Source organism: Pituophis catenifer, unplaced genomic scaffold (genome assembly GCF_029215685.1).
Source record: "Pituophis catenifer annectens isolate HBS135680 unplaced genomic scaffold, rPitCat1.0.hap2 SCAF_6, whole genome shotgun sequence".
In the NCBI taxonomy this organism is placed as follows: domain Eukaryota; kingdom Metazoa; phylum Chordata; class Lepidosauria; order Squamata; family Colubridae; genus Pituophis; species Pituophis catenifer.
The window spans coordinates 96964681-96990825 of NW_027256886.1; the positions used below are offsets into that span (position 1 = coordinate 96964681).

At 40.6% G+C, this 26145-nt stretch overlaps 1 protein-coding gene across 1 annotated transcript in view; it reads left to right on the top strand.

Moving 5' to 3' along the window:
- GBF1 (golgi brefeldin A resistant guanine nucleotide exchange factor 1) overlaps positions 1-26145 on the top strand; it is a 374794-nt gene that overhangs the window by 165611 nt on the left and 183038 nt on the right. Inside the window, exons 10-18 of the mRNA XM_070946393.1 lie at positions 4125-4342; positions 5478-5646; positions 5824-6035; positions 6188-6286; positions 6684-6878; positions 10192-10372; positions 10914-11051; positions 11538-11623; positions 25119-25321. Coding sequence (XP_070802494.1) covers positions 4125-4342; positions 5478-5646; positions 5824-6035; positions 6188-6286; positions 6684-6878; positions 10192-10372; positions 10914-11051; positions 11538-11623; positions 25119-25321 — 1501 coding nt within the window. The remainder of the gene's footprint in view (positions 1-4124; positions 4343-5477; positions 5647-5823; positions 6036-6187; positions 6287-6683; positions 6879-10191; positions 10373-10913; positions 11052-11537; positions 11624-25118; positions 25322-26145) is intronic.

Consider the following 26145-nt stretch of genomic DNA (forward strand, 5'->3'; position numbering starts at 1 on the left):
ATTATAGATTATACAAGAAAAAAGAATGTAAAAAAAAGATTAACACTGAAAACATTGACTGACGATTATAAGAGATTTGAGAAGGAACTTCAGAATGATCCATATAAGAAGATTGTCAAAATTAAAATGAATACAGTAAAACATAAAATGGATCTATTGGAGAAGGAAGAACTGGCTCAGAAGATAAGAAGTGCTAAACAAAACTCTTTTGAAAATGCAAATAAACCAGGCAGATGGTTAGCATATAAATTAAAAAAGGAAAGAGAATCGAGGAACATAATACACCTTATTGATGAACAAGGGGAAAGCAAATTTGGACATAAAGAGATGGGAAAGATTATACATGGGTTTAATGAAAGCTTTATAAAAGAGAGACAATAGAGGAGGAGGAAGTGTCCAAATACTTACAAGATGCAAATTTACCTCAGATTAGTAAAGATATTGAGGAGATGTTGGAAAGAAACATAACGATGATGGAGTTAATAGAAGCAATTAAGAAACAAAAAAATGGCAAAGCACCAGGGCCTGATGGCCTACCAGCTGAATATTATAAGACATTACAAGAACCTTTGACCATACCATTACTGGAGGTGATGAATGAAGTGATGATAAAGAAGGAAATACGCAAATCTTGGACAGAGGCATATATTACTTTGATTCATAAGGAAGATACAGACCCACAACAAATCAAAAACTATAGACCTATATCTTTGTTAAACTCAGACTACAAAATTTTTGCTTCAATATTGGCGGAGAGATTTAAGAGATACTTAAATAATTTCATACATTCGGATCAAAATGGATTTCTTCCAAAAAGACAAATTAGGGATAACATAAGAATAATCTTGGACACTTTAGAGTATTATGAAGCACACCCTGAAAAGCAGATGGCTTTGGTTTTTTTAGATGCGCAAAAAGCCTTTGACAACGTTAACTGGAAGTTTATGACCCTTCAAAAGGAAAGAATGGGCTTTGGGAGGAAATTTGTACAGGCCATTGAAACTATCTACTCTAAACAAATGGCAAAAGTAATGATAAATGGAGAATTGACGGATGTGATTGAAATAGAAAAAGGCACGAGACAAGGATGTCCTTTATCCCCATTGTTGTTTATATTGACATTAGAAGTTTTAAATAGACATGTCAGAGGAGAAAAAGAGATAAAGGGCATGAAGATTCGAAAGGAAGAATACAAGCTCCAAGCTTTTGCAGATGACTTGGTTTTTATTATTGAAGAACCATTAACAACAATAAGTAAATTAATAGAAATTATTGGAGATTTTGGAAAAGTAGCTGGTTTGAAAATTAATAAGGATAAAACTAAAGTAATGACTAAAAATATGTTGAAAAAACAGAAAGAAGAGTTGATGGAGATTTTGAAAATGCAGATTACAAATAAAGTGAAATACTTGGGGACACATTTAACACCAAGATGTAGTGCTTTGAAAGAAAACAATTACAACAAGCTTAAACAACAGATAGGGCAAGATTTGTTAAAATAGGGCAATTTACAATTGTCTTTGATTGGTAGGATTTCAACCATTAAGATGAACATCTTGCCTAGAATTCTATATTTATTTCAGTCAATTCCAATTAATCTGGATAAAGAATTTTTTATAGACTTAGATAAAATGATAACAAGATATATATGGCAAAGGAAAAAGGCGAGAATAAAGTTAAAGCTATTACAAGATGCTAAATCAAGGGGTGGCTTCGGTCTGCCTAATTTTGAATGGTATTATCAAGCTGCAAGTTTAATGTGGGTGAAAGAATGGATAACTCTGAGGAATATTAGACTATTAAATTTGGAGGGACATGATTTGTTGATGGGTTGGCATGCTTTCTTATGGTACAAAGGAACAAAAATACAAGGGTATTTCAGAAAACATCAAATACGTGAAGCTTTATGGCTGACTTGTTATACCTGTTTGGATATCTACAGCAGAGGCTTTTTCTTATCCCGTAATATTTAGAAAGGAACAAACTATTAGCTATAGTGAACTATTGGATGAAAAGGGTGAACTCAAATTAAAACAGGAACTAGAGGTACAGGGATTTAAGATGGATTGGTTTTCATATATGCAAATATTTTCTAGGTATCGAGAAGATTGTAAGCAAAGAAGGGTTTTACAATGCTTTGACTAATTTGGATATGATTTTAATGGGAGCAGACGATCATATTATTAAAAAGCAGTATGGATTTTTGCAAGAGTTAAAACTGGAAGAAGAACAAGTTAAAGAATCGATGGTAGCATGGGGGAAAAATTTTGGTTAAGAGATTGATTTAGAAAAATGGCAAAAATTGTGGTCTCATAACTATAAAATGACAATGTCTACAGCATATAAGAAAAATTTGTATAAGATGTTTTACAGATGGCATTTATCCCCATCGAGAATCGCCAGAATGTTCCAGAACAAATCGGAGAGGTGTTGGAGATGTCATCAGACCCAAGGATCCTATTATCACATGTGGTGCACATGCCTAGAAGCAAGGAGATATTGGACTAAGATACACATGTGGTTGGAAAAAATGACCAAGAGACTCATAGACTTTAAACCAGAGATATTTTTATTAGGGATTTTACCAGAAATATATAACAAAGAACTGCAGTATTTAATTGTGAATTAAAATTGGAAAGTAGAAATGATACCTACAATGAAGAAATTATTAGTAAAATGTTGGACTGTGCCGAAATGAGTAAACTGACATTAGAAATAAGAGAGCAGGAAGAAAAACAATATTATTTGATATGGGATTTATTTTACCATTGGGTAGATAATAAAAAATGGTGATATATAAGTAATTGCTGAAATACTTGAAATGGTGATACAATTGATATATTTTACATAAGAGTAAGTTTTGGATATGTAGTGATATTGTGAAGAGAGGAGAGGGCACTAGGGATGCAAACCAACCGATGTACTGTCTGTACTTGATTGAATGAATGATGTTTGTATGTTTTATTCTTCTTCTTTTTTTTTTTTTGTTTTAAAATAAAAAATGATTTGGCAAAAAAAAAAAAAAAAAAAGAACAGTTTTTTCCCGAACGCCATCACTCTGCTAAATAAATAATTCCCTCAACACTGTCAAACTATTTACTAAGTCTGCACTACTATCAATCTTCTCATCGTTCCCACCACCCATCTCCTCCCACTTATGACTGTATGACTATAACCTTGTTGCTGGTATCCTTATGATTTATATTGATATTGTTTCCTGATTGTTTATTTGTAACCTATGACTATCATTAAGTGTTGTACCTTATGATTCTTGATAAACGTATCTTTTCTTTTATGTACACTGAGAGCACCAAGACAGATTCCTTGTGTGTCCAATCACACTTGGCCAATAAAGAATTCAATTCTATTCTATTCTATTCTATTCTATTCTATTCTATTCTATTCTATTCTATTCTATTCTATTCTATTCTATTCTATTCTATTCTATTCTATTCTATTCTGATGTTTGGAATTGGGAAACAGGAATTTCATGGCTTTTGTTGTGAGGACTCTGGCTGTTGATAACGTAAAGTCATTAACCTTGAGGTATGAATAAAAGACAGTGAGGGTTTGTGAAGTGAATACCGTATGTTCTGTTTAATTAATTCCAGTGAGGTAGGCCACTGTTTGTTATATTATCTGAAATAATGGATAACAGGCAGTGGTGAAATGTAAAATTTGTTTCTACCGGTTCTGTGGGCGTGACTTGGGGGTGGTGGTAATGTGACTGGGTGGGTGTAGCCAACTTTTTTTTTTAAACCATTTTTTCTACAGCCTCTTTGGCTGAAAAAAATGCTTTTAAAAGGCTCTGCCGATCAGGCAACTCAGCTGGGATCGTCAGAGGCTTTTAAAAGCATTTTTTCTACAACCTCAATGCTTTAAAAAAAAAAAAAGCTTCTGATGATTCTGCGGCTCAGCTGGGCATGGGATGGGGCCCAGGGATTTTTGCTACCAGTTCTCTGAACCACCCGCCTCCATCGCTACCGGATCGGGCGATCCGGTCTGAATCGGGAGCATTTCACCCCTGATAACAGGGCACATATACTGGATGCAAAAATAGAAAGAGTACACCATGTACTATAAATAAATAAATGACTAATATTGCTGCTATTTATTGTTCACAGGTGAGGTCAATGTCACTGATGTACCTTCTCCAATTTCATCTGGAAATTCAGAAAATGTATCTTCTATAGTTAGTCCTGTCACTGACAGTGGTTTAGAGTTATCTTCCCAAATTCGCTCAAAGGATGATCTTACAGATTTACAACTTGTCAAATCTTTGGGAATCAGTACAACAATGCCCTTAAATGATTTTAGAGCCAGAGAGCAGTTAGAACCACAGGTATGAATTTACTTTACAGCACAGTTCAGCAGACCAATGTACCAGTGACAGTTATAAAAGTGCTTTTATTTTATTCAGTTAGCCAATGTAATTTTAAATAGCTTGGTTTTAATTTTCCCTCCAAACCAAAAGGAAGAGTCCATTAAGAAATTGGCATGTAAAAAGTATGATTAAAATGAGCCATGGTGGCGCAGTGGTTAGAATGCAGTACTGCATGCTACTTCTACTGACTGCCAGCTGTCTGCAGTTCGGCAGTCGATTCTCACTGGCTCACGGTTGACTCAGCCTTCCATCCTTCCAAGGTCAGTAAAATGAGGACTAAAATTGTTGGGGGCAAGAGGCTGACTCTGTAAACTGCTTAGAGAGGGCTGTAAAAGCACTATGAAGTGATATATAAGTCTAAGTGCTATTGCTAAAAGAGGCTGAAACAAAAAAATAGGTGATGGGTACATCACTGTATTTTCTGAGTAGCTCTGTAAATAGGTGTAAAGGTAATAAGATGAAGAATATTTTTCTGTGTGTATGAATTTGATTTCCAATCTACTTTTTATGAAACTTGCAAAACAATTATTTCAATTAAAAATAGTAAAGTGCTCTATTTCAAACATTAATAACTGCTATCTGTGTATGTAGGTCTTCTCAAGCATAGTTTGCATTACCAAAACTACTTTTCATGAAGTTAGATAGCACTGACCTTACACTATTTGGACTGATTTGGATTATGAATGTCACAAATCTTTTAAGGTGAAGAGCAATTTTACAGTGGGACAAATTGCCTCCATAAATTTTTGAATAAAGTAGGCAAATTGGATGACTATGAAATATTTAAGAATACAATTTCCAGTTTTTCTCGTCTTTGGCAAGATTGGTGGAAATTGAAAATTAAACTTTTAAAAGGCTTTTACTGTTGAATATATTACTATTCTTGAAGTGTTAGAAATAGAAAATCATTTGCTGCTGTTCTAGATGCAAGATGTCTATCCACAGAGCTGAGTCATTTTAATTAAGAAGACTGATTTTTTTTCTTTTAGTGTATGGGTTTATTTATGTCAGTGAAGTAGTATATAGGATTACTTTGTCACTTAACAATATTAGCCTGTGCTAATTTTCTGCCTTATTATTGTTGTGATTAAAGAATGAATGTCCTCAGAGGGAAAAGACTCCAACTGCCTCAGTAGAATCCATCCCAGAGGTTCTTGAAGAGTGCACTTCTGTAACTGAACACTCAGATTCTGTTTCAATTCATGACATGGACTATGTTAACCCTCGAGGTGTACGATTTACTCAGTGTTCTCAAAAAGAGGGTGAGTGCATTGGAAAAACGTACTGTAATAGTAATTTCTGTTTTCATTCTATGTCTTTAAAAATATCCAAATACCATTAATTTCCCTCTATCAAGAATAATGTATCTCTGACTAATTGGAAGGATACTGAGCAGGAGTGCTATAGTTGCAATGTTTTCATGTGTTCTCTCTTTCAAGGAACAACATTAGTCCCTTACGGATTGCCCTGTATTCGTGAACTACTGCGTTTCCTCATCTCCCTCACGAATCCACATGACCGACACAATTCTGAGGTGATGATCCACATGGGTCTACAGCTACTCACAGTTGCTCTTGAATTGACTTGTGTGGCAAACTGCCCATCTCTCTTAGGACTTATAAAAGAAGAATTATGTCGGTATCTCTTTCAAGTAAGCATGAACATAATATCTTTCTCATTTTTAAAGATATGGCATGTATGTTGAAGTCTTTTGGAATACTTATTTTCTATATGATTTTAGGTTGGGATGGTGGAAAGAATAGATTTATATTCATTATCTTTGAACTTTTCATTCATTCCCAGTTATTGAACATGGAGCGGCTCAATTTATATTCAGCTTCCCTTAGGGTTTGCTTCCTTTTATTTGAGAAAATGAGAGAGCACTTGAAATTCCAACTGGAGGTGAGCCTCTTGAAGTATGTTATCTAATCTTTGGAAGAAATTATTCCCATTTGGGGGAAGATCTGGGGACCTTTTGAAAAAAATATTCTATATTATTAAAATGCTCAGTAGAAATGTTCATATACTTCCATTTTTAAATTTTATTTTCTATTAAATACATTTCTTAGTGCTTAATAAACATGTTGTCTTGCAGTTTTGTGCTCTTATATTTTAATGTATTCATTTATAATGATACATTTTATAATCAAATTGTTTTGAAACTCCAATTGCAAAGTCTGGAATAGAAAAGTAAGAGTGGAGACCAGGAAAAGAAACAATCACTTATAATATTCACCCATGTTATAGATGAATCACATATATATCCTATAAACTGAACTATCCTATATCTTTCTGCCAGATGTATATCAAGAAACTGATGGAGATCATCACAGTGGAAAGCCCCAAGATGATTTATGAAATGAAGGAGATGGCCCTGGAGGCTATAGTTCAGCTATGGAGGATTCCTAGCTTTGTAACTGAACTCTACATTAACTATGACTGTGACTATTACTGTGCTAATCTTTTTGAAGACCTCAGCAAACTACTATCCAAGGTCCTGACGAAGAATTTCTTTGGTGTTTTCTTTTCAGTACAATTACAAGCACAAAATAATAAACCATGTTTATTTTGTAAGGAAAACCTAGGAAACTTCTCCATAGACTGCAAAATTTGACTCCCAAGTCTCGCGCGATTGTACTCTCTCCTTTCTCATGCCTCATTGAATTGCTAAAAAGGGGAAAATTCACCGTATAACCAGATCAGAGCTTTTAAGTACCCTAGAAATGCTTCAGAATATCACCTAAAGTTACCAGTAGAGGCTTTTTAAAATCTTTACTATAGGTAGGAATATTTTCTGAAGAGAAATTCAGTTGGAAGGGCTATTTTTAGTCCTGTACCTTTTCCTCAGAAAAATGCCTCATACTGTAATCAGGCTTTAAAAACATAACCATGATTGTTGATGGAAATACTTTGAAATCTAATGTGCTTGAGTTAAGCCTGTTTACGGGGGAGAGAAAATAAATGTTAGGTCTATGTATACAAAAAATCATTTTGGACTGTGATTCTGTGGACTATCATGCTGTTTCCAGAATGCTTTCTGGAAGTTTGACACTGAGGACAAAATAGCCCTGTCTTATTCTTGGTTAGGTCTGTGCTATTTAGTAAATTATCCTTATTGTTTTCTTCTACAAAATGTGAAAAATGGGAATTGGGAATATCTTATGAGGAATTCCTAACCACTGTGATTTCTTTTTATCAAGAATGGTATAAAATCTAAACAGAAAATAATGGAAGTTCAGATTCTTTCACAGTATCACTGTGGATGGGAATACTTAGCTACAAATGTAAATTAAATTTACAGTGAATTTCTAGACCTGGGGATCCCATGGACAGATTTTAGGGCATCCATGAATTGGGAAAGAAATTTAGTTTCATTGTTTTACTTCATTGTTTTACTTCATGTAAAACATGTTTTAAATTCTGGGTTTCACCAGACCTGCAAAAAAATTGTTAAAAACTCCTGATTTAATGACCAACTACTGCCTACCTGATCATAATGCTGAGGATAATGTGAAAAAAATGGAGACAATCTAGAGATTTGGTTGACCACAATCTAAGCATAGTTATAAATAATGGGGATGCCAGTTACTCTGGCAGTTACTCAGTATAGTCTGAGATATGCCTGCTTAGATTGTGATCAACCAAATCTCTAGATATCCTATGTTATTGGGCTTTTAAAACTATAGAACAGAGTAGACCAATGCAACACAATCCTAGATTTAATCCGAAATGGGGACTGTGATCAGATTTGAAATGAGTTTGAACACAGATGGGAAATGATGATTATTGTACTGGTACACTTAGCATATAAGCAAATGGAAATTGCTTGCAGGGTGTAACGTAGTCATATAGCATCTACAAAAAAGGAAACATAAAAAATGAGGGGGCTGAGAAACACAGACTGGAAGAAAAGCCAAGAGAGAGAAATTGTAAGACCTAGAGCTTATTTAAAACCACAGTAATTAAAGCTTAACTGTCTTTATTATATTTAATGTAAGAAAGGATCATCTGTAAAAATTAAGAAGGCTTTTTTTCAGCATGTTTCCAACAAAGAGAACAGAAAGAAGCAAAATCTCTGGTAGATAAAATGTAAGGTAATAACAAAAAATGAAAAAACGAAGAATCTCATGAGAGACTAAGGGGAAACAGATTTCGTTAAATTCAATCAGGCTATAAGTTGATGAAATAAGAGGGATTTTCAAGTATGATGGGGAGTTTGCAGAAAAATGATTTATTTGCATCTCTCCTTAATACAGAATATGTTGAAAAGGTACCTGAGCCATTATGATTTTCTTAGGGAGGAAATCAGAACCAAGAAAAATTGAGGAACAAGAGAAGTATCATCAAAATTTGCTGCTATCTACATAAGAGTTCTTAAAGAATTGAATGTGAAAATGTTTTAACTCTAGAAAAAATGTGTAACTTGTCATTCAAATCATACTCAGTGTCAGGAGTTTGGAAAATAGTGTTATACCAGTTTTTAAAAGTGAAATGGGGAGATCCAGGAAATGTCCAAATTATGCAACTAATGCATAGATACCCAGTGAATTGGGCATTTCAACCACATTTCTACTCTGTGTTCGGGATGGGCATCTTATAATTATTGTAATTCATGACTTACAATCGATCGATTAATCGTTGTTCAAAGTTAGGCAGATCCCCCCAAAAGCTATTTATGACCTGGTCCCGAAGTAATTGGTACTCCCATGCTCATTTGCCCTTAAGACTGACCATAGGGACACTGCAGTACCCCTGCCTACCTTCTCCTCCACCCTGGCCCTGCAAGCATTTCCCAATGACTCCCCACTAGACCTAGGCTTGATTCTCATTCCACCAGGCTCCACCATTCTTTCTCACTTAACTTTTGAACAGCTCTGAAGCCGTTCATAGTGCTGAAATGGGATGCTTTGTTGCTCATAGCACGATTCTGGAGTCGTACCATGGATGAGGAATATACTGCTCCATTTTTCTGCCTTTTAGAATCTTTCTGTAACAATGTGCAAGTTCATTAAGGCAGAAAAATGGAATGGTTTGTTACTGGGTCTCACAACAGCAATCCAGAAATGGCTGTCATTTTGACCCTGTGGACAGCTACAAGACAAACCACTATTTTGCTGCCTTAACGAGCTTGCACATGCAGTGCAGTCATTCATTCCAACACTCTGGAAGCCTCGGAGCTCTTCAAAAGGTAAGTGAGGAAGAGGGTATTTGGCCTGATGAGGTGGGAATCAGGCATAAGGCTTGGGGTGAACCAGTGGAGTGGGCAAAGGCTTGTGGGGATTAACGAGGCAGGATGTGAAGGGAGAGTTGTCTCGGGAGGTGGGGGAGGCCTTTGGAGGACTGGGACAGGTTCACCCCTGAGACACTCCATGCTCCACTTAACAATCTGCACATTAGTTTAACGATTGCTTTGGTAAGAACAGGGATTGGAGATCGTTAAGTGAGATACTTCACTTAACAATCATCATGACATGCAACTGTAATAGGCAGCTCTATTGTGGTTGTATCTTGAGGACTACCTGTATTTCAGATGTTTTCTACTAGGAATATTAATGTAAATAGTTCAGCAAGCATATATTCCCCCATGAATTATGTAAAATCTTCTGAGTAGAAACGTAGCTTTATATACTGAGTCAACAATGTTTAACATAAAAGAAAACTAATCTTTTGTGGGAACTTAAGTTTAAAGATTTCAATGAGTTATGAAGGCTTGCATAGCTGTGTAGAACTACAGTAAGTTAAATAGAAGTTATATTTAAGTTTTCTTATGCAGTTGGATATAGCCTTAATTATGCTTGATTTTTCAGAATGCTTTTCCTGTTTCTGGACAACTGTACACTACTCATTTGCTGTCACTTGAAGCATTGTTGACAGTGACTGATCAAATTGAAGCACGGTGCCAAGCCAAAGTACTCAGAGGCATATATCAGCAAGAGAAAGAAATACTAAAACCAAATACAGCAATTGCCAATATCATTAGCGAAGCAAGTGAGAATCATTTATTTGATATTTCTTTTTAAGTAGATAGTGACATTTGCCATTCTTGATCCTATTGCAGGTAACAATTGTTCTGTTCCATGTTTTATTTTAACAAACTATTATGTCTGTGCTATCTTAAACCTGTTTATGTCTATTGTGGATTTTTTTCTGTTCAAGATCATTTTTAATTTTTAATTTTGCAGACAAATTTGGCAAGGGACATACTTATTTGGGACCCCAATATTAGAGAGAATTCCTTTTGTTATTTGTACCCACTTGAACATTAATAGCCTCATTACTCATTTGTAAAATAATGATAATCCTCTTTAGGAGGGCATTTATGTAGCAATGATTGCTAATAATAGCAATAATTGTTATAAGGATTATTTAATGCTTTGAATTGCTTTTTGTTTTTACCAGTATTTTTTTGGATGGTTTTAGTTTCAGTTTACTTTTACGCATTGCAAGCCACTGAGAATCATAAAAATATGTGGCCTACAAAAACAAATGATAGATAGACAGACAGACAGATACTCTTCTTACCCTATAGTTACTGAAGAACTGCAAACCAAACTTAAATCATCCACTGCAGAATTACCGGAGACATGTTCATCGAGTAATGACTGCTCGGCGACCTCCCACTTGAAACAGCAAGACTGTCTGAATTCAGATATGGAAAATGATACAGGTAAATCTGATTTTTAGTTTAGTAGTGGTAGCCTGGAACAGTGAAGCATATAAATAATATGGACTTGGTTTTGTGGTTCATCATTCTAGTTGGCTGTGAATAAGACTGGTGAATGATTGGGGGTCTTATCATATATTAATATGATATATATGTGTGTATTATTTGGTGTTTTATCCCATACATAGTATACAGTAGGATATTGCTATATATCCCTTTCCTCCTTTTTTCAGTGGTTAGGACTTCATGGTGTTTCTACTGCAAAATTCTAGCAAGTATTTGCTAGAATACTCCTCTATTTTAATATATATGGCTGAATCTGAAGGTCCTGTTTTTTTGTTAAATAATAATTTCTGTCAGAATTGTGGCTGATAAAGAAGAGCAGTATTGCTGGCTTGTGAAGTTGAAAGTTGTTTTAATTGATTATAATCAGCAATGCTAGCTGTTTGAAAGGCTCTACTGTAAAAGCAGCCAATTGTTTTTTTGCAGAAAAGATCATCCCAAGAAAGCCTACTCGATTTTCCTGCTTCCTACCCAGAACACAAGAACTGATAATGATTAAGAATAAAAAAAAGGTATGGCATGTTGTTTCTGAAGCATCTGAAGTATTGTGGTCATTATGCATACAGTAAAGATGTGTGTTCATTCTTAAGTACAGTAGTAAACATAGGCATAAAAGAAGAAAGGGGGGGATCAGATTTGAATATGCTATTCTAAAGTGAACTTTAAATACTTCTATTAGCATTTGAAAATATAGAAATAGAAGGACCCAAATAAATGCCAGAATTCCTTATAGGTGGAAAACATCAGGAAAGAACTGAGTTGGGGATTTACAAAGGCAATGGAAATGTTTTTAAAACATGTATAACCAATTCTCTTCAGTGCTGAAAACAACTTGCAAAAACATAATAGAATAGAATAGAATAGAATAGAATAGAATAGAATAGAATAGAATAGAATAGAAGAGAAGAGAAGAGAAGAGAAGAGAAGAGAAGAGAAGAGAAGAGAAGAGAAGACAAGAGAAGAGAATTCTTTATTGGCCAAGTGTGATTGGACACACAAGGAATTTGTCTTGGTGCATACGTTCTCGGAGTACATAAAAGAAAAGATACATTCGTCAAGAATCATAAGGTACAACACTTAATGATAGTCATAGGGAAACAGTCAATATAAATCGTAAGGACACCAGCAACAAGGTTACATCATACAGTCATAAGTGGGAGGAGATGGGTGATAGGAACAATGAGAAGATTAATAGTAATGCAGACATAGTAACTAGTTTGACAGTGTTGAGGGAATTAGTTGTTTAGCAGAGTGATGGCGTTCGGAAAAAACTGTTCTTGTGTCTAGTTGTTCTGGTGCGCAGTGCTCTATAATGTCGTTTTGAGGGTAGGAGTTGAAACAATTTATGTCCAGAATGCGAGGGGTCTGTAAATATTTTTAACTGTAAACATTAGAAAATACAAGCATTAAATAAGAAAATAAAATTGCATAACAATAACTAAAACATTTTATTTAGTAATTTGTTAGATTTGTATCTCACAATCTATATAGGAGCTCAGAGTGTTGCTTTTTTGTAATGGAACATGAGAAAAACTTTGGAGACAGCACGAACGGATGTCGTTAGAGAACAATCTTAGAGAACTATCCCTAAGATAAGAGAGGGCATAGCCCACACCTGGAAACAGGGCAGAGCAAGAGACTCAAATGGGAGCCTCCTTAATTTTTTGGGCTATAAATAAGATAATTATTTGTACTTTCAGACTAACAAGGTTCTGTTAATGTAGCTCTACATTAGCAATAAAGTAGCAATAAAGGAGAATATTTGTAGCTCAGGGTTGAATGAAACTTTGGTGCTCTCTGAGCTTGGTTTTCTTGCAGATGTTTCATTACCCAAACTAGGTAACAAGATCACTTATGTTTGAGTAATGTTACCTAGTTAGGAAAATGAAACCTCTGCAAGAAAACAACCAAGCTCAGAAACCACCAACAATCTCCTGACACTAAAGCAAAATTTGCATATGTATTAATTTATTTAATTTACTGATTGTGTTTCCTGCCTAATCCATCTGGTAAGGCTGACAGTACTTCATTTTTTCTCCCACAATAACTCTTGAGTCAGAAGAGTCATGCTTTTAACTTCCATGCTTAAGAGTGGACATTAACCTGGTTTTGTGTAGACCCCAGGGTGCATATGTATCATCTCTCCTGTGGGAGCTGCATTGGCTGCCAATTAGCTTCCAGGTACAATTCAAGGTGCTGGCCCTTATTGGGATCAGGTTATCTGAGGGACCGTCTCTTGCCGGTTACATCTACCCGACCCATCAGAGCTGGGAGGCAGGGGAATGCTGTGGGTCCCATCTCCTAGGGAGATACCCCTGGTTGGACCCAGAAGAAGGGCCTTCTCCATGGTGGCTCCCTGTCTCTGGAACATCATTCCCCCAGAGTTTAGAATGGCCCCTACTCTAACACTCTTCCAGAAGGCGCTGAAGACCTGGTTCTGCCAGTGGGCCTGGGGAACCCAGAACAGGATGGAGCCCATTTAATGGTTCGTGTGATCTGCTGTTGCTGGGGTGGGGGTGGGAGGGGTGATTTTATTATATTAATTTATTTGATTCTTTTTTTTATTAGTTTTATTGTTTTAAATGAGGTTTTATATTCTGTAAGCAGCCTTGAGTCGCCAAGTGCGAATAGATATAAATTCAATAAATTCAATAAATAAATAGAAATAAATAAACCTGAGTCTATGCAGTTCTCCTGTAGTACCTTAATTATACACTGCACTGATTCTGATTCTAGGTACCCATGATTTACAATAGAGGCCAGAAAATTTGTTGTTAAGTAGTGCAGTCATTAAGTGAAGCATTACATGACCACTGAATTTTACCCCCATTTTTGCCATTGTCATCAAATCAACATGGTCATTGAGCAAGACATCAGGTGACTATGACTTGACACCTCCTCTGATGGCTTCTTCGTTGACTTTGCTTGTAAGAAGACAGCTGGGAATGTCGTAAATGTATTATTTATTTATATTTTGTATTTTTTAAGGTCCCATCTTCCTCAGAGATCACATGACCGCAGGATGCTGTAACTGTCATAAATATGCAACACCCTATATCAAGGACCCGGCTGTACTAGCGAACTATCGTCCAGTCTCCAACCTTCGCTTTGTGACAAAGGTTGTTGAGAGTGTGGTGGCGCGACAACTTCTCCAGTACCTGGATGAAGCTGTCTATCTAGATCCGTACCAGTCGGGCTTCAGGCCGGGGTACAGCACGGAAACGGCATTGGTCGCATTGGTTGATGATCTCTGGAGGGCTCAGGACAGAGGCTGTTCCTCTGTCCTGGTTCTATTAGACCTCTCAGCGGCTTTTGATACCATTGATCATGGTATCATGCTGCGCTGATTGGAGGGGTTGGGAGTGGGGGGTACCATGTTGCGGTGGTTCTCCTCCTTCCTTTCTGACCGTACGCAGTTTGTGTTGGCAGATGGACAGAGGTCGACCTCAAGGCGCCTTGTTTGTGGGGTGCCACAAGGGTTGGTCCTCTCGCCCCTTCTGTTCAACATTTATGTGAAGCCGCTGGGTGAGATCATTCATGGATTTGGGATGAAGTGGCTGTGGTTTCCGGCGTCCCGATATAGCCAACTAGCTCCATCGCTGGCTATTGGGGGCGAGATCTTGACCCCCTCAGAGAGGGCTTGCAACTTGGGTGTTCTCCTGGATGCACGGTTGTCTTTAGAAGACCATATGATGGCTGTAGCCAGGGGAGCTTTCTATCAGGTTCGCTTGATTCACCAGTTGCGTCCCTTTCTGGACCGGGACGCCTTGCGCACGGTCACTCATGCCATCGTCCCGTCCCGTCCCGTCTGGACTACTGTAATGCTCTCTACATGGGGCTCCCCTTGAAGAGCACCCGGAGGCTCCAACTAGTCCAGAATGCAGCAGCGCGGGTAGTGATGGGAGCAGCATGGCGCTCCCATGTAACACCTCTCCTGCACGAGCTGCACTGGTTCCCGTTGGACTTCCGGGTGCAATTCAAGGTGCTGGTCACCACCTTTAAAGCACTCCATGGCTTAGGACCTGGGTAAATTGGTTGAGGGTAAATTGCCCTCTGCAGAGCACAGCGGTATACCAGGCAGCGTTGCAACACAGATACTTCCAAACTCTGAACGTTTTAGTAAAAAGAAGTCTTTACTGTGATAGTTCAAACAAAGCTTGACAAATTCAGTACCATTGTCAGTTACAATGGTAACTATTTTGTGGTTTGTTTTCCTTTCCACAAATTTAATCCATTGAGTAAAATATCGGTAAGTTTCTGCCTTTGTTCTCAATAGATAGCAAAAACCATACCTAGAATAATGATCAACTATACTGAGAATATAACAAGCACCCCCTAAACTAGCTTGCATTGGTCCTATTAAGTCAGCAAATACCACCTCCAGTGGTCTTTTGGTTTTAAACCCATCAAACCTATTAGCAGGAATTGTTCTACTTTTCTGCTCATTACAAACATTGCAATTTAAATACTGGTTACATGGTTTCAGCTTCAACCCATTAACTAATTTAACAGTTTGCTGTAACATTTTAAAGCTGATATGACCCATTCGTCTGTGCAGTAGATGTATGCATTCATCATGCGGTTTGACATTAGAATATACAACATTTGTAACATGGTTACTAGATAGTACATATAAACCATCAATCAGTTTTCCAACAATTTTGGTTTCACCTTTTTCAATTAAACAATCATTTTGTCTAAACAATACTGTATATCCTAGCTTAACCAATAATCTAACTAAAATTAAATTGAAGTTTAGGTTTGGTACATATAACATGGATTTGTTCCTTTACATATGGACATATTGCCATTCTCCTACGGCGGGCACGGCAGTCAGGATGGGTGGAGACACGGGTGCGAGTTGTTAGGACCGAGTCTGCTGTAAAACTCAAAGCCCCGCCTCCTTGCTTGCGCCGGCAGTTTTTTCGACTCGGTCGAGTGGGACGGTGGTGTCTAGAGGCTTGGCAAAGAATATTTTCCTTTTAGGACGGCTGGATTGCTTCTTTTACAAATTAGACCTTCCTGTTACCATCCAAGGAAAGCCCGGTCGGCCGTAAGGACAGCTATCGGCTGGCCGGCTCCGCCGGTGGCTTCGGTCAATTAATTCTGGCGTTCGCTGTGACTCGGGCTTTGCCCTGCAGCAAGGCGGTGACCCACTTAGCTCCGTTATTGCCTCGATCGTTGCAATCCCCTTTCGGGATAGCGATCTTTATTGGGAAGCCGCGGATCAGGATCGGAGGAGCCGGAGGGCAGCGTGGACAGCCTCGCTAACGCAGTAAGTGCCCTGTTAGGGTTGCAGAGAGGAATTTATTGCGGCGGCCATTTCTCCTCCCGGTTTTAACATGGCGGACCCCACTTTGAAGTCCTTTTCCTGCGCTCACAAGAGCAAGGGAAAAAGAACCCAGGAGCCCGATCCGGGAGAGGGGCCTTCAGGCACTCAAAACATTAAAAGGCCCAGACATCAAACCTCCTCCAGGGCGGTAGAAAAGCCTCCTTCTTCATCATCTAAACACTCCAAGGATGAGGAGAGGCGGCATAAAGCAATTGAGCGGGCCTTTCAAAAGGCCTCTTCTCGTCAGGCCCCCAATCCTAGACCTCCTATGAGCCCTACTGTTCCAACTTCTTCAGGAACTGTCTGGGGGGGGGGGGCTCAACAGGCCCCAAGTCTGCCTCCCTTGTCTCCGGATAGATCCCTCCAGGACGATTCAATGGCCCTCACTGAGGCAGCCTCAGTCTTCCCAACCGGTCAAGATATGGCGGCTACTCATCCAGTACCAGAACAGCCCCTTCTGGGCGAGGCATCTCAGGCTGGCCATCTGGGGGGGTCTGTTACAACTCAGGCTCCTCATTCTGACCAAGTACTTTCTCCAGCCTTAGCGGCGCTAATTGCTACTTCCATCAAACAAGGCATAGCCCAAGGCCTCCAGGAGAGGGCTTCCTCACGAGTATCACAATATCTAGAGGACCAGGCCGGTTCTCTTAGGTCTCTACCCCTGGAAGGGTCTTCCCACAGGCAAGAAGGACAAAGGTCCCCTTCTCAGGACAGCCAGGACTCTATTTCCCTAGTGGAGGAGGCTATTATTGATCAGGAGTTATCTGAGGACGAGGGCCTTGAGCCTGATCAACCCTCGTTTGTAGGCCTCTTTCGTCCTCAAATGTTTCGGTCATTATTATATAAGGCTCAGGTGACCACTCGTTTGGGCATTCCAGCTGCTAAGACTGAGGGGTCTTCCGGCTCAACGGATACCACTGCTAATCTATTCGAAGAACCCGCTGTGGCGGCAGAGACTATCCCTGCTCCCAAATTGTTTTCCGACGTCTTACAGAGGCAGTGGAAATTTCCTAGTTCAGGCCCCTCACCAAATTCTCTCGATAAAAGATTATATAATTTGGCTTCAGAATATGCAAACCTCTTACAGATCCCTACTGTTGATGCCGCGGTGTTAGCCTTAACTTCTTCATCTTCAGTATCTGGTCCTCCTGAAGAGGCTCTTCGCCCAGAGGATAGGAAATCTGAGCGCTCTCTGATTAAAGGTCACCAGGCTTCGGCCTGGTCGGTGCAAGCGGCCTCAGCGGCATCATTTTTTAATAGAGCGTCTATTCTCTGGTTAAAACAACTCCAAAGCCGTATTCCGACTTCAGATGTTCGAACCCACCAAGATATTAACAAGATTGTTGCAGCGGTTGAGTTCTCAGCGGACGCAACTCTAAACGCCGCACCCTTCTCAGCCAAGGCCATCGGCTCAACAGTTACTTCTAGGCGCTTGTTGTGGTTGAAGCACTGGCAGGCTGACATTCAAAATAAATGGCGCCTCGCATCTTCGTCTTATCCTGGTGATAAGCTGTTTGGACCTGCCTTGGATCCCTTGCTGATCGAGACACGAGACCATCGCAAAGTCCTGCCATCACTTTCTCGTCATTTGGATTTTAGACAGGTATAGCCCTTTCGTCCTTCCTCCTTTCGTTCCTCAGACAGCAGCGCTTACCATCAGCGGTATCAGCGCCCCTATCCCCCCAGGGGACCCTCATTTCAAGATAACCAGGGAAGACAAGGATCCCGTTATCCCCCTAGAAGATTTCCGCGGGGAGGGCGGGGTCGTCCTTTCCGGAGGGCGCGTTAATTCAGCTAGCGCCAGCGCCCTCGGGGGACGTTTGTCCATCTTCGCATCCATTTGGGACACCACAATTCTGGATATTTGGGTCAAAAATGTGGTGAGATTTGGACTTTCCCTCGAATTTAGGTCTTCCCCTCCTCAATTATATTTACGTTGTCCTGTTTCGCTGGATAGAGTTAAGAGGGCCCGAGTTGGAAATGCCATCAAACACCTCTTGGCCTCTAAGGCCATTCAACCAGTCCCTAGATCAGAATTTGGGAAGGGGTTTTACTCCCGCCTTTTCCTAGTCCAAAAACCATCGGGGGATTGGCGCCCCATTCTGGATCTTAAAGCCTTGAACCGGCACTTAATTTACCGCCGGTTTAAGATGCATTCTCTGCAGACAATTCTGATGGCCATTAGGGAAGGAGACCTTTTGTCTTCTATTGAGTTGACGGAGGCCTACCTTCATGTTCCCATTCTTCCCGAATACAGACAATTCCTTCGTTTTTCTTATCAGGGGAATCATTACCAATACCGGGCCCTACCCTTTGGTTTGTCATCGGCCCCTAGGGTTTTTACTAAGGTTATGGCGTCCCTTATGGCCTACATTAGCGACCTCCCTATTAGAGTTTTATTTTACCTGGATGACATTTTGATTTTATCCCGTTCTTCGGATCAGGCCCTTAAAGATTTAAGGGACACGCTTAGAATTTTGCGGAGCATAGCTTTTCAGTTAATTGGAAGAAAAGCCATTTATCTCCCTCCATCCGGATTCAGCATCTGGGAGCGGTGATTGACACAGTCACTTCGGAGGTTTTTTTGTCCCCTGAGCGCATTTCAAGTTTAATGTCTTTAGTAAACCGAGTTCTACGCCAGCGCTCAACTTCTATCCTCACTTTGTCTTGCCTTCTGGGCAAAATGGTATCAACTTTTGGAATCGTCCCGTGGTCCCGCCTGCACAGCAGGGACCTTCAGTGGTTCCTACTACCATATCAACGGTCACGCAGGGACTCATCGGCTCGTCGAGTATTTCTTCCTACTCGAGTACTTCGCTCTCTGTCCTGGTGGACTTCAACAGCAATGAACAAGGGCAGCCGGTTTCGCGAGCCGCATCGATTAATCTTGACAACAGACGCCAGTCTGTCAGGGAGGGGCGCTCACCTGGGATCCCACCTGACGCAAGGGCAATGGTCTCCACAGGAGCAGACCATGAACATCAATGTCTTAGAGCTGCGGGCCGTGTTTCTGGCTCTTCAGGAATTTCGTCATCTGGTCCGGGGCCGGGATGTCCTTGTCCTAACGGACAATGTCTCAGCAAAGGCCCATATCAACAAGCTAGGGGGCACCCGGTCTCGGGCTCTTATGAGAGAGGCTTACAAGCTGGGGACCTGGGCGGAACACAACCTGAATTCGATCAGAGAGGCACATATTTCCGGTGCAGAGAATCGTACAGCGGACTCTCTCAGCAGAGCTCCTGTAGATCCAGCAGAATGGAGCCTTCACCCGGAGCTTTTTCAGGAGGTGACGAGACGGTTCGGTCTTCCTGCAGTGGACCTGTTTGCCTCCAGCTCAAATCACCAGCTACCTCGGTTCGTTACTCGATTCCCGTCTCCGGGAGCGGAGGCAGTAGACGCTCTTTGCTGCGAATGGCCGCCCAACACCCTCCTATACGCCTTCCCTCCAATCCCCCTGATTCCACAAGTCGTCAGGAAGCTTCTTCAGGAAAGGGCGGAGGTGATCCTGGTGGCTCAATTCTGGAATCGTTGTCCGTGGTTCGCGGACTTGAGGGCGCTTTCCACAGATCAACCGTGGCAGATACCGGCCGACCGGATAGAACTTCTGCAGGGCCGTCTGAAACATCCGGACCCCCAATTCCTTCGTCTAACCGTATGGCGGCTGAGCGGCTCCGTTTGACGGAAATCCCTTTCTCTGCCGACATCATATCGGTCATACAGGCTTCTCGGCGGGGATCTACTACTAGAATATATGAGGCGACCTGGCGGGCCTTCTTGCTCTGGTGTCAGAAGCGCCATCTGTTAGCCTCATCTGCTTCGGTTAAACAGGTTCTAGAGTTCCTCCAACAGGGGTTCGTTGCAGGGCTGTCTCCCAATACGCTCAGACGCCAGGTGGCGGCTTTGGCCTCTGTCCTGTCATGTGGCTCCCGACGTTCAATTTCCAAGCATCCCCTTATTCGTCAGTACCTGCGGGGTGCTACCAATCTCAGACCGCCCAGGATACATCGTTTTCCATCGTGGGATCTGCCTAAGGTCCTGTCAGCTCTTACCAGACCGCCCTTCGAGCCCTTGAGAACGGTCTCTCTTCGGTTTCTGTCACTAAAGGTAGCCTTCCTAGTGGCGGTGACTTCTGCTCGCCGCATCTCGGAGATGGCGGCACTGTCGATTCGCAAGGAACTTTGTATCATCCACCTAGACAGGGTGGTGCTTCGCTTGGACCCTTCGTTTATCCCGAAGGTTAATACCGTATTTCATAGGGCCCAGGAATTAATCCTTCCGGATTTCTGCCCACGACCTACCCATCGTCGAGAAAGACTATGGCACAAGTTGGACGTCTGGAGGGCCATACGTATTTACATAGACTGTACAGCAGCCTTTCGGCGTTCGGATGCCTTCTTCGTTTCCTTCCTCCCGGCGTCTCTGGGGAGCAAAATTACAGCTCCCACTCTGGGCAGATGGATCAAAGCATGTATAGCTCAAGCGTACGAGGCTCAATCCCTCCCGGTCCCGCGAGGGGTTACAGCTCATTCCACCAGGAGCACCTCCACTTCAGTCGCCTGGTCTACGCGAGCATCGGTGGAAGAGATCTGTCGAGCTGCGTCATGGGCTTCCCCCACATCTTTCATCAGACATTATCGCCTGGATGCTTACGCCTCGGCGGATGCGGCATTCGGCAGGAGAGTTCTTCAGGGAGTTCATCAGGTCTCATAACTTCGGGGCCGGCCATCTCCCTCCTGACGTGACTCAGGACTTTGGTATGTCCCATCCTGACTGCCGTGCCCGCCGTAGGAGAATGGGCGTTGGTTCTTACCTGATACGCCTCTTCTCTGGCAGGCAGGCACGGCAGTCAGCCCCACCCTTTTTGGGGCCGTCCCCGTGGGTTGATCCCTTTATCTGGGGGGGGGGGTTCTACTTTCATTATGTTCCTTATGTTTTTCTCTCTAGACACTCCGGTCTGCTATTGTATCCTCGTCTCAAAAACTGCCGGCGCAAGCAAGGAGGCGGGGCTTCGAGTTTTACAGCAGACTCGGTCCTAACAACTCGCACCCGTGTCCACCCATCCTGACTGCCGTGCCCACCTGCCAGAGAAGAGGCGTATCAGGTAAGAACCAACGCCCATTCCTTCACCACGTGCCTTTAGCTTCCAGCCATTTGCTAAAGATACTTTATTAGTACTAGGCAACATTTTGACAAAATAGTTTGGTGTTCAGACAAGACATAACAACGCACCGCTATCAATAATCCACAAATCGTGGTTAATTGGTTTCTTACCAAACATAGTTACGTTACATTGTTGTTTATCTTTTATCTTACATTTAACCATGGTTTGTTTTTTTTGTTTTCTGCAAAACTTTGCTATATGACCCTTCTTTCCACAATTAAAACATTTTTTTACAGTATATACATGATTATTTGCTTTTACATTTACATTAGTTGACTCAGGTTCTTCTCTTAATTGTTTTCTTTCTTCTCTCCTTCTGGCCTCTTCTAGTAATCGTGAAGTTACATGTGCCAAAGTTAGTTCATGTTGTGTGAGAACCTCGAATAATGTTACTATGTCATCGTAACTTTCATCTAGCGATGATAACAGTACATAAACTTGCTGCTGCTCAGAAAAAACCACTTCTTTTTGATGTAGCTCACTAAAAATAGTTTTTATGCAATTAATGTGTGTTAACATATCACCACCCTTAAGTAGCTTTGTACGAAACAATCTTCGTATAAGGTTAATTTGTGCTCCTACATTGTCACGAATATAAAGACGTTTCAAATTGTCCCAGCATTTTGCAGCAGACTGTTCACCTTCAATATGAACAAGCTGTGTATCGTCTAGAGACAAACCAATAATACACATTGTATTTTCATTCTTCCTCTGGAACTCGGCTATCTTCCTGGCATCCTCGGCATTATCAGCATTCCAGGAGGTAACGTCTGGTGGATTCTGCACTACATCCCATAGCCCTTCCTTCCGTAACAGGAGACTGCATTTATTGGACCAGGATTTGTAGTTGGAGCCATCCAGCTGGGTAACCAACGATAAATTGGGAACTTGACCTTGTGCCATCATCAACAGGATATTAAATACGTATCAGAACGTTTGGAGCAATTACAGTGTGTCGCAGCTTTCTTAATGCTGTAACTGGTAAATAAACTGTGCTTCTGGGCCCATAACCAGTGTTGAGGGTAAATTGCCCTCTGCAGAGCACAGCGCTATACCAGGCAGCGTTGCAACACAGATACTTCCAAACTCTGAATGTTTTAGTAAAAAGAATAGTCTTTACTGTGATAGTTCAAACAAAACTTCTCGTAAACAAAGATAAAGCTTTCAATACAAAACATTGTTGCTTACATTTCTAGTTCCGTAACTCCGACACAATATCTCTCAGCAATAACATCACGAGTAGGAGTGAGCAGTATCAGCAAAGCATAAGTGAGCGTGCAAAGAAAAAATGGGGAAGAGTGAAGATTACTGCTGAGCTTACTGCCTTCCTTATATTTCTGTTTCAACCAATTACTCAATTAGTTACTTTACAGTAGTTAAAGTCATAGTACACATTTTTGATATATTGTCTATCCAACTGTAAGATACAGATCCAACAGTATATACAAGATCGCCTTCTGCCACCAGTAGCTTTCCACCGGCCAATACGCTCCCACAGAGAGGGACTCCTCAGGGTGCCGTCGGCCAAACAATGTCGACTGGCGACACCCAGGGGGAGAGCTTTCTGTGGGGGCACCTGCCCTCTGGAATGAACTGCCCCTGGAGGTTCGCATGATCCCCGACCTACGTACCTTTCGCCGTGCCCTTAAGACTCTTTTGTTCTAACAGGCCAGGCTGGCTTAGAAAATGAATTTTAAATTGGGTGTTTGTAGCTTTTAACATAAGGGCCAAATTTATATATTTATTTTAAATTGTTTTTAAATTTTGTGAGTATATGTTTGTTTTAATATGGCTATACACAGCCCTGAGTCCTTCGGGAGAAGGGCGGTATAGAAATTTAATAAATACAAATACAAATACAAGGAGATCAACATCCTATATCAAGGTGAACATAATTATTAGGCAGCTTCTTTTCCTCAGGCAAAATGGGCCAAGAAAGAGATTTAACTGATTCTGAAAAGTCAAAAATGGTAAAAAGTCTTCAGAGGGAGGCAGCACTCTTGAAATTGCTAAGATATTAGAGTGTGACCACAGAACTATCAAATGTTTTGTTGCCAATAGTCAACAGGGTCACAAGAAATGTGTTGCCAAAGATTTGAGAAGAATCAAATGGGAAGCTACCAGGAATCCATTATTCTCCAGTGCTGTCATATTCCAGAACTGCAACCTATCTGGAGTGCCCAGAAGTACAAGCTGTTCAGTATTCAGAGACATGGCCAAGGCAATGAAGGCTGAAACCCAACCACCACTGAACAGGACACATAAGTTGAAATGGCAAGACTGGGCCAAGAAATATCTGAAGACAGATTTTTCAAAGGTTTTATGGATTGAGGAGATCAGAGTGACTCTTGACAGACCAGATGGATGGGCCCGTAGCTGGATCAGTAACAGGCACAGAGCTCCACTTTGACTCAGATGCCAGCAAGGTGGAGGTGGGGTACTGGTATGGGCTGGTATTAAAGATGAGCTAGTTGGACTTTTTTGGGTTGAAGATTGACTCAAAATCAACTCCCAAACCTATTGCCAGTTTTCAGAAGACACTCTTCAAGCAGTGGTATAGGAAAAAGTTTGCATCTTTGAAGAAAACTATGATTTTTATGCAGGACAATGCATCGCATGCATCGAAGTATCCACTGCGTGACTAGCCAGTAAAGGCCTTAAAAGATGAAAGAATAATGACATGGCCCCCTTCCTCACCTGACCTAAACCCTATTGAGAACTTGTGGGCCCTTCTTAAATGGGAGATTTACAGTGGAGGAAAACAGTTCGCCCCTCTCTGAACAGTGTCTGGGAGGCTGTGGTTGCTGCTGCACAAAAAGTTGATCGTCAACAGATCAAGAAACCGACAGACTCCATGAATGGAAGTCTTATGACTGTTCCTGAAAAGAAGGATGGCCACATTGGTCACTGATTTTTTTGTGTGAACTGTCGGAAATGTTTATTTGTTGATTTTGAGTTGTTTGTTTATTATTCTCAATTTAACAGATGCAAATAAAGAAGTGAAATGGGCAAATTTTCAATTTTCATTTAGTTGCATAATAATTCTGCACACTAATAGTGGTCCAATAATTGTGCACACATAGATATTCTCCTAAGAAAGCCAAAATCTCACTTTTACTTTCTTAAATATTCAAGTTTGAGGTTTATTAACATTTTGGATTGACTGAGAGCACTGTAATTATTCAATAATAACATTAATCCTCCAAAATACAACTTGCCTAATAATTTTGCACACAGTGTAGAAATTTGGTGTAAGTGTGGGCATTGGTCAATTTTTTTTTATTACCATTATATTTTAAATCGTTGCTAAACAAGGTAGCTGCTAAGCAAAAAATGACTGTATTGAATTCTACTAATATAAAATTTGTGGAATAAGGTCTAAAAGTGGTCTTCAAACCTAAAGAATAAGGAAGAACATATTGAATTATATTACTGTACAGAGAGTACATGATTTGATATAAGAGTAATCTCACTATAAAGTATAACTTAATTCATTCATTTTGACTTTTTAAAGCTCTTGATAAGTGGTTCAGAGCACTTCAATCAAAAACCAAAAAAAGGAATACAGCTTCTTCAGGAGAAAAATCTCTTGGCTACCCCAATGGATAACAATCAAGTGGCCAAATGGCTGAGAGAAAATCCTAAACTGGACAAGAAAATGATTGGGGAATTTGTGAGTGATCGAAAAAATGTCGATTTGCTGGATAGTTTTGTCAGGTGAGTAGAAATGTTTCTTAAATACACCAGAAGTAAGCTAAGAGAACCTAGAATAGAGAATAATGGTTGGTTGATTTTCATACAATTACAAAATTGCAAAGGACTTAGGAAATAATTAGAAATTATGCTTGTTGTGCTATTTGATGGGTATGTATGTTTGTATGTACTGCATGTATGTATGTATTTTGGAACTTGCCAATTTACCTTCTGTGAAATAGAACAGCTGTTCATTCTAAAATAATATTTATTTATTTATTTATTTTTAAATTTATATACCGCCCTTCTCCCTGAGGACTCAGGGCGGTGTACAGCCAGAATTAAAAAACATGAAATACAAATATTAAAAACAATTAAAATATATATAAATTTGGCCCAAAATTAAAAATACAAACCAATTAAAACATTTAAAATTTCTTCTTAAGCCAGCCCGGCTTGCTGGAAAAAGTGGGTTTTAAGGGCACGGCGGAAGGCACTAAGGTCTTGGATTCTCCTTATCTCTGGGGGCAACTGATTCCAGAGGGTAGGTGCCCCCACAGAGAAGGCCCTCCTCCTGGGAGTCACCAGCCTACATTGATTGGCTGATGGCACCCTGAGGAGGCCCTCTCTGTGGGAGCGCACGGGACAATGGGAGGTCGTCGGTAGCAGCAGGCGGTCTCGAAGATAGCTAGGCCCGATGCCATGGAGCGCTTTAAAGGTGATAACCAACACCTTGAAGCGCACCCGGAAGACCACTGGGAGCCAGTGCAGCTCGCGCAGGAGCGGTGTTACATGGGAGCGCCATGCTGCTCCCATCACTACCCGCGCTGCTGCATTCTGGACCAGTT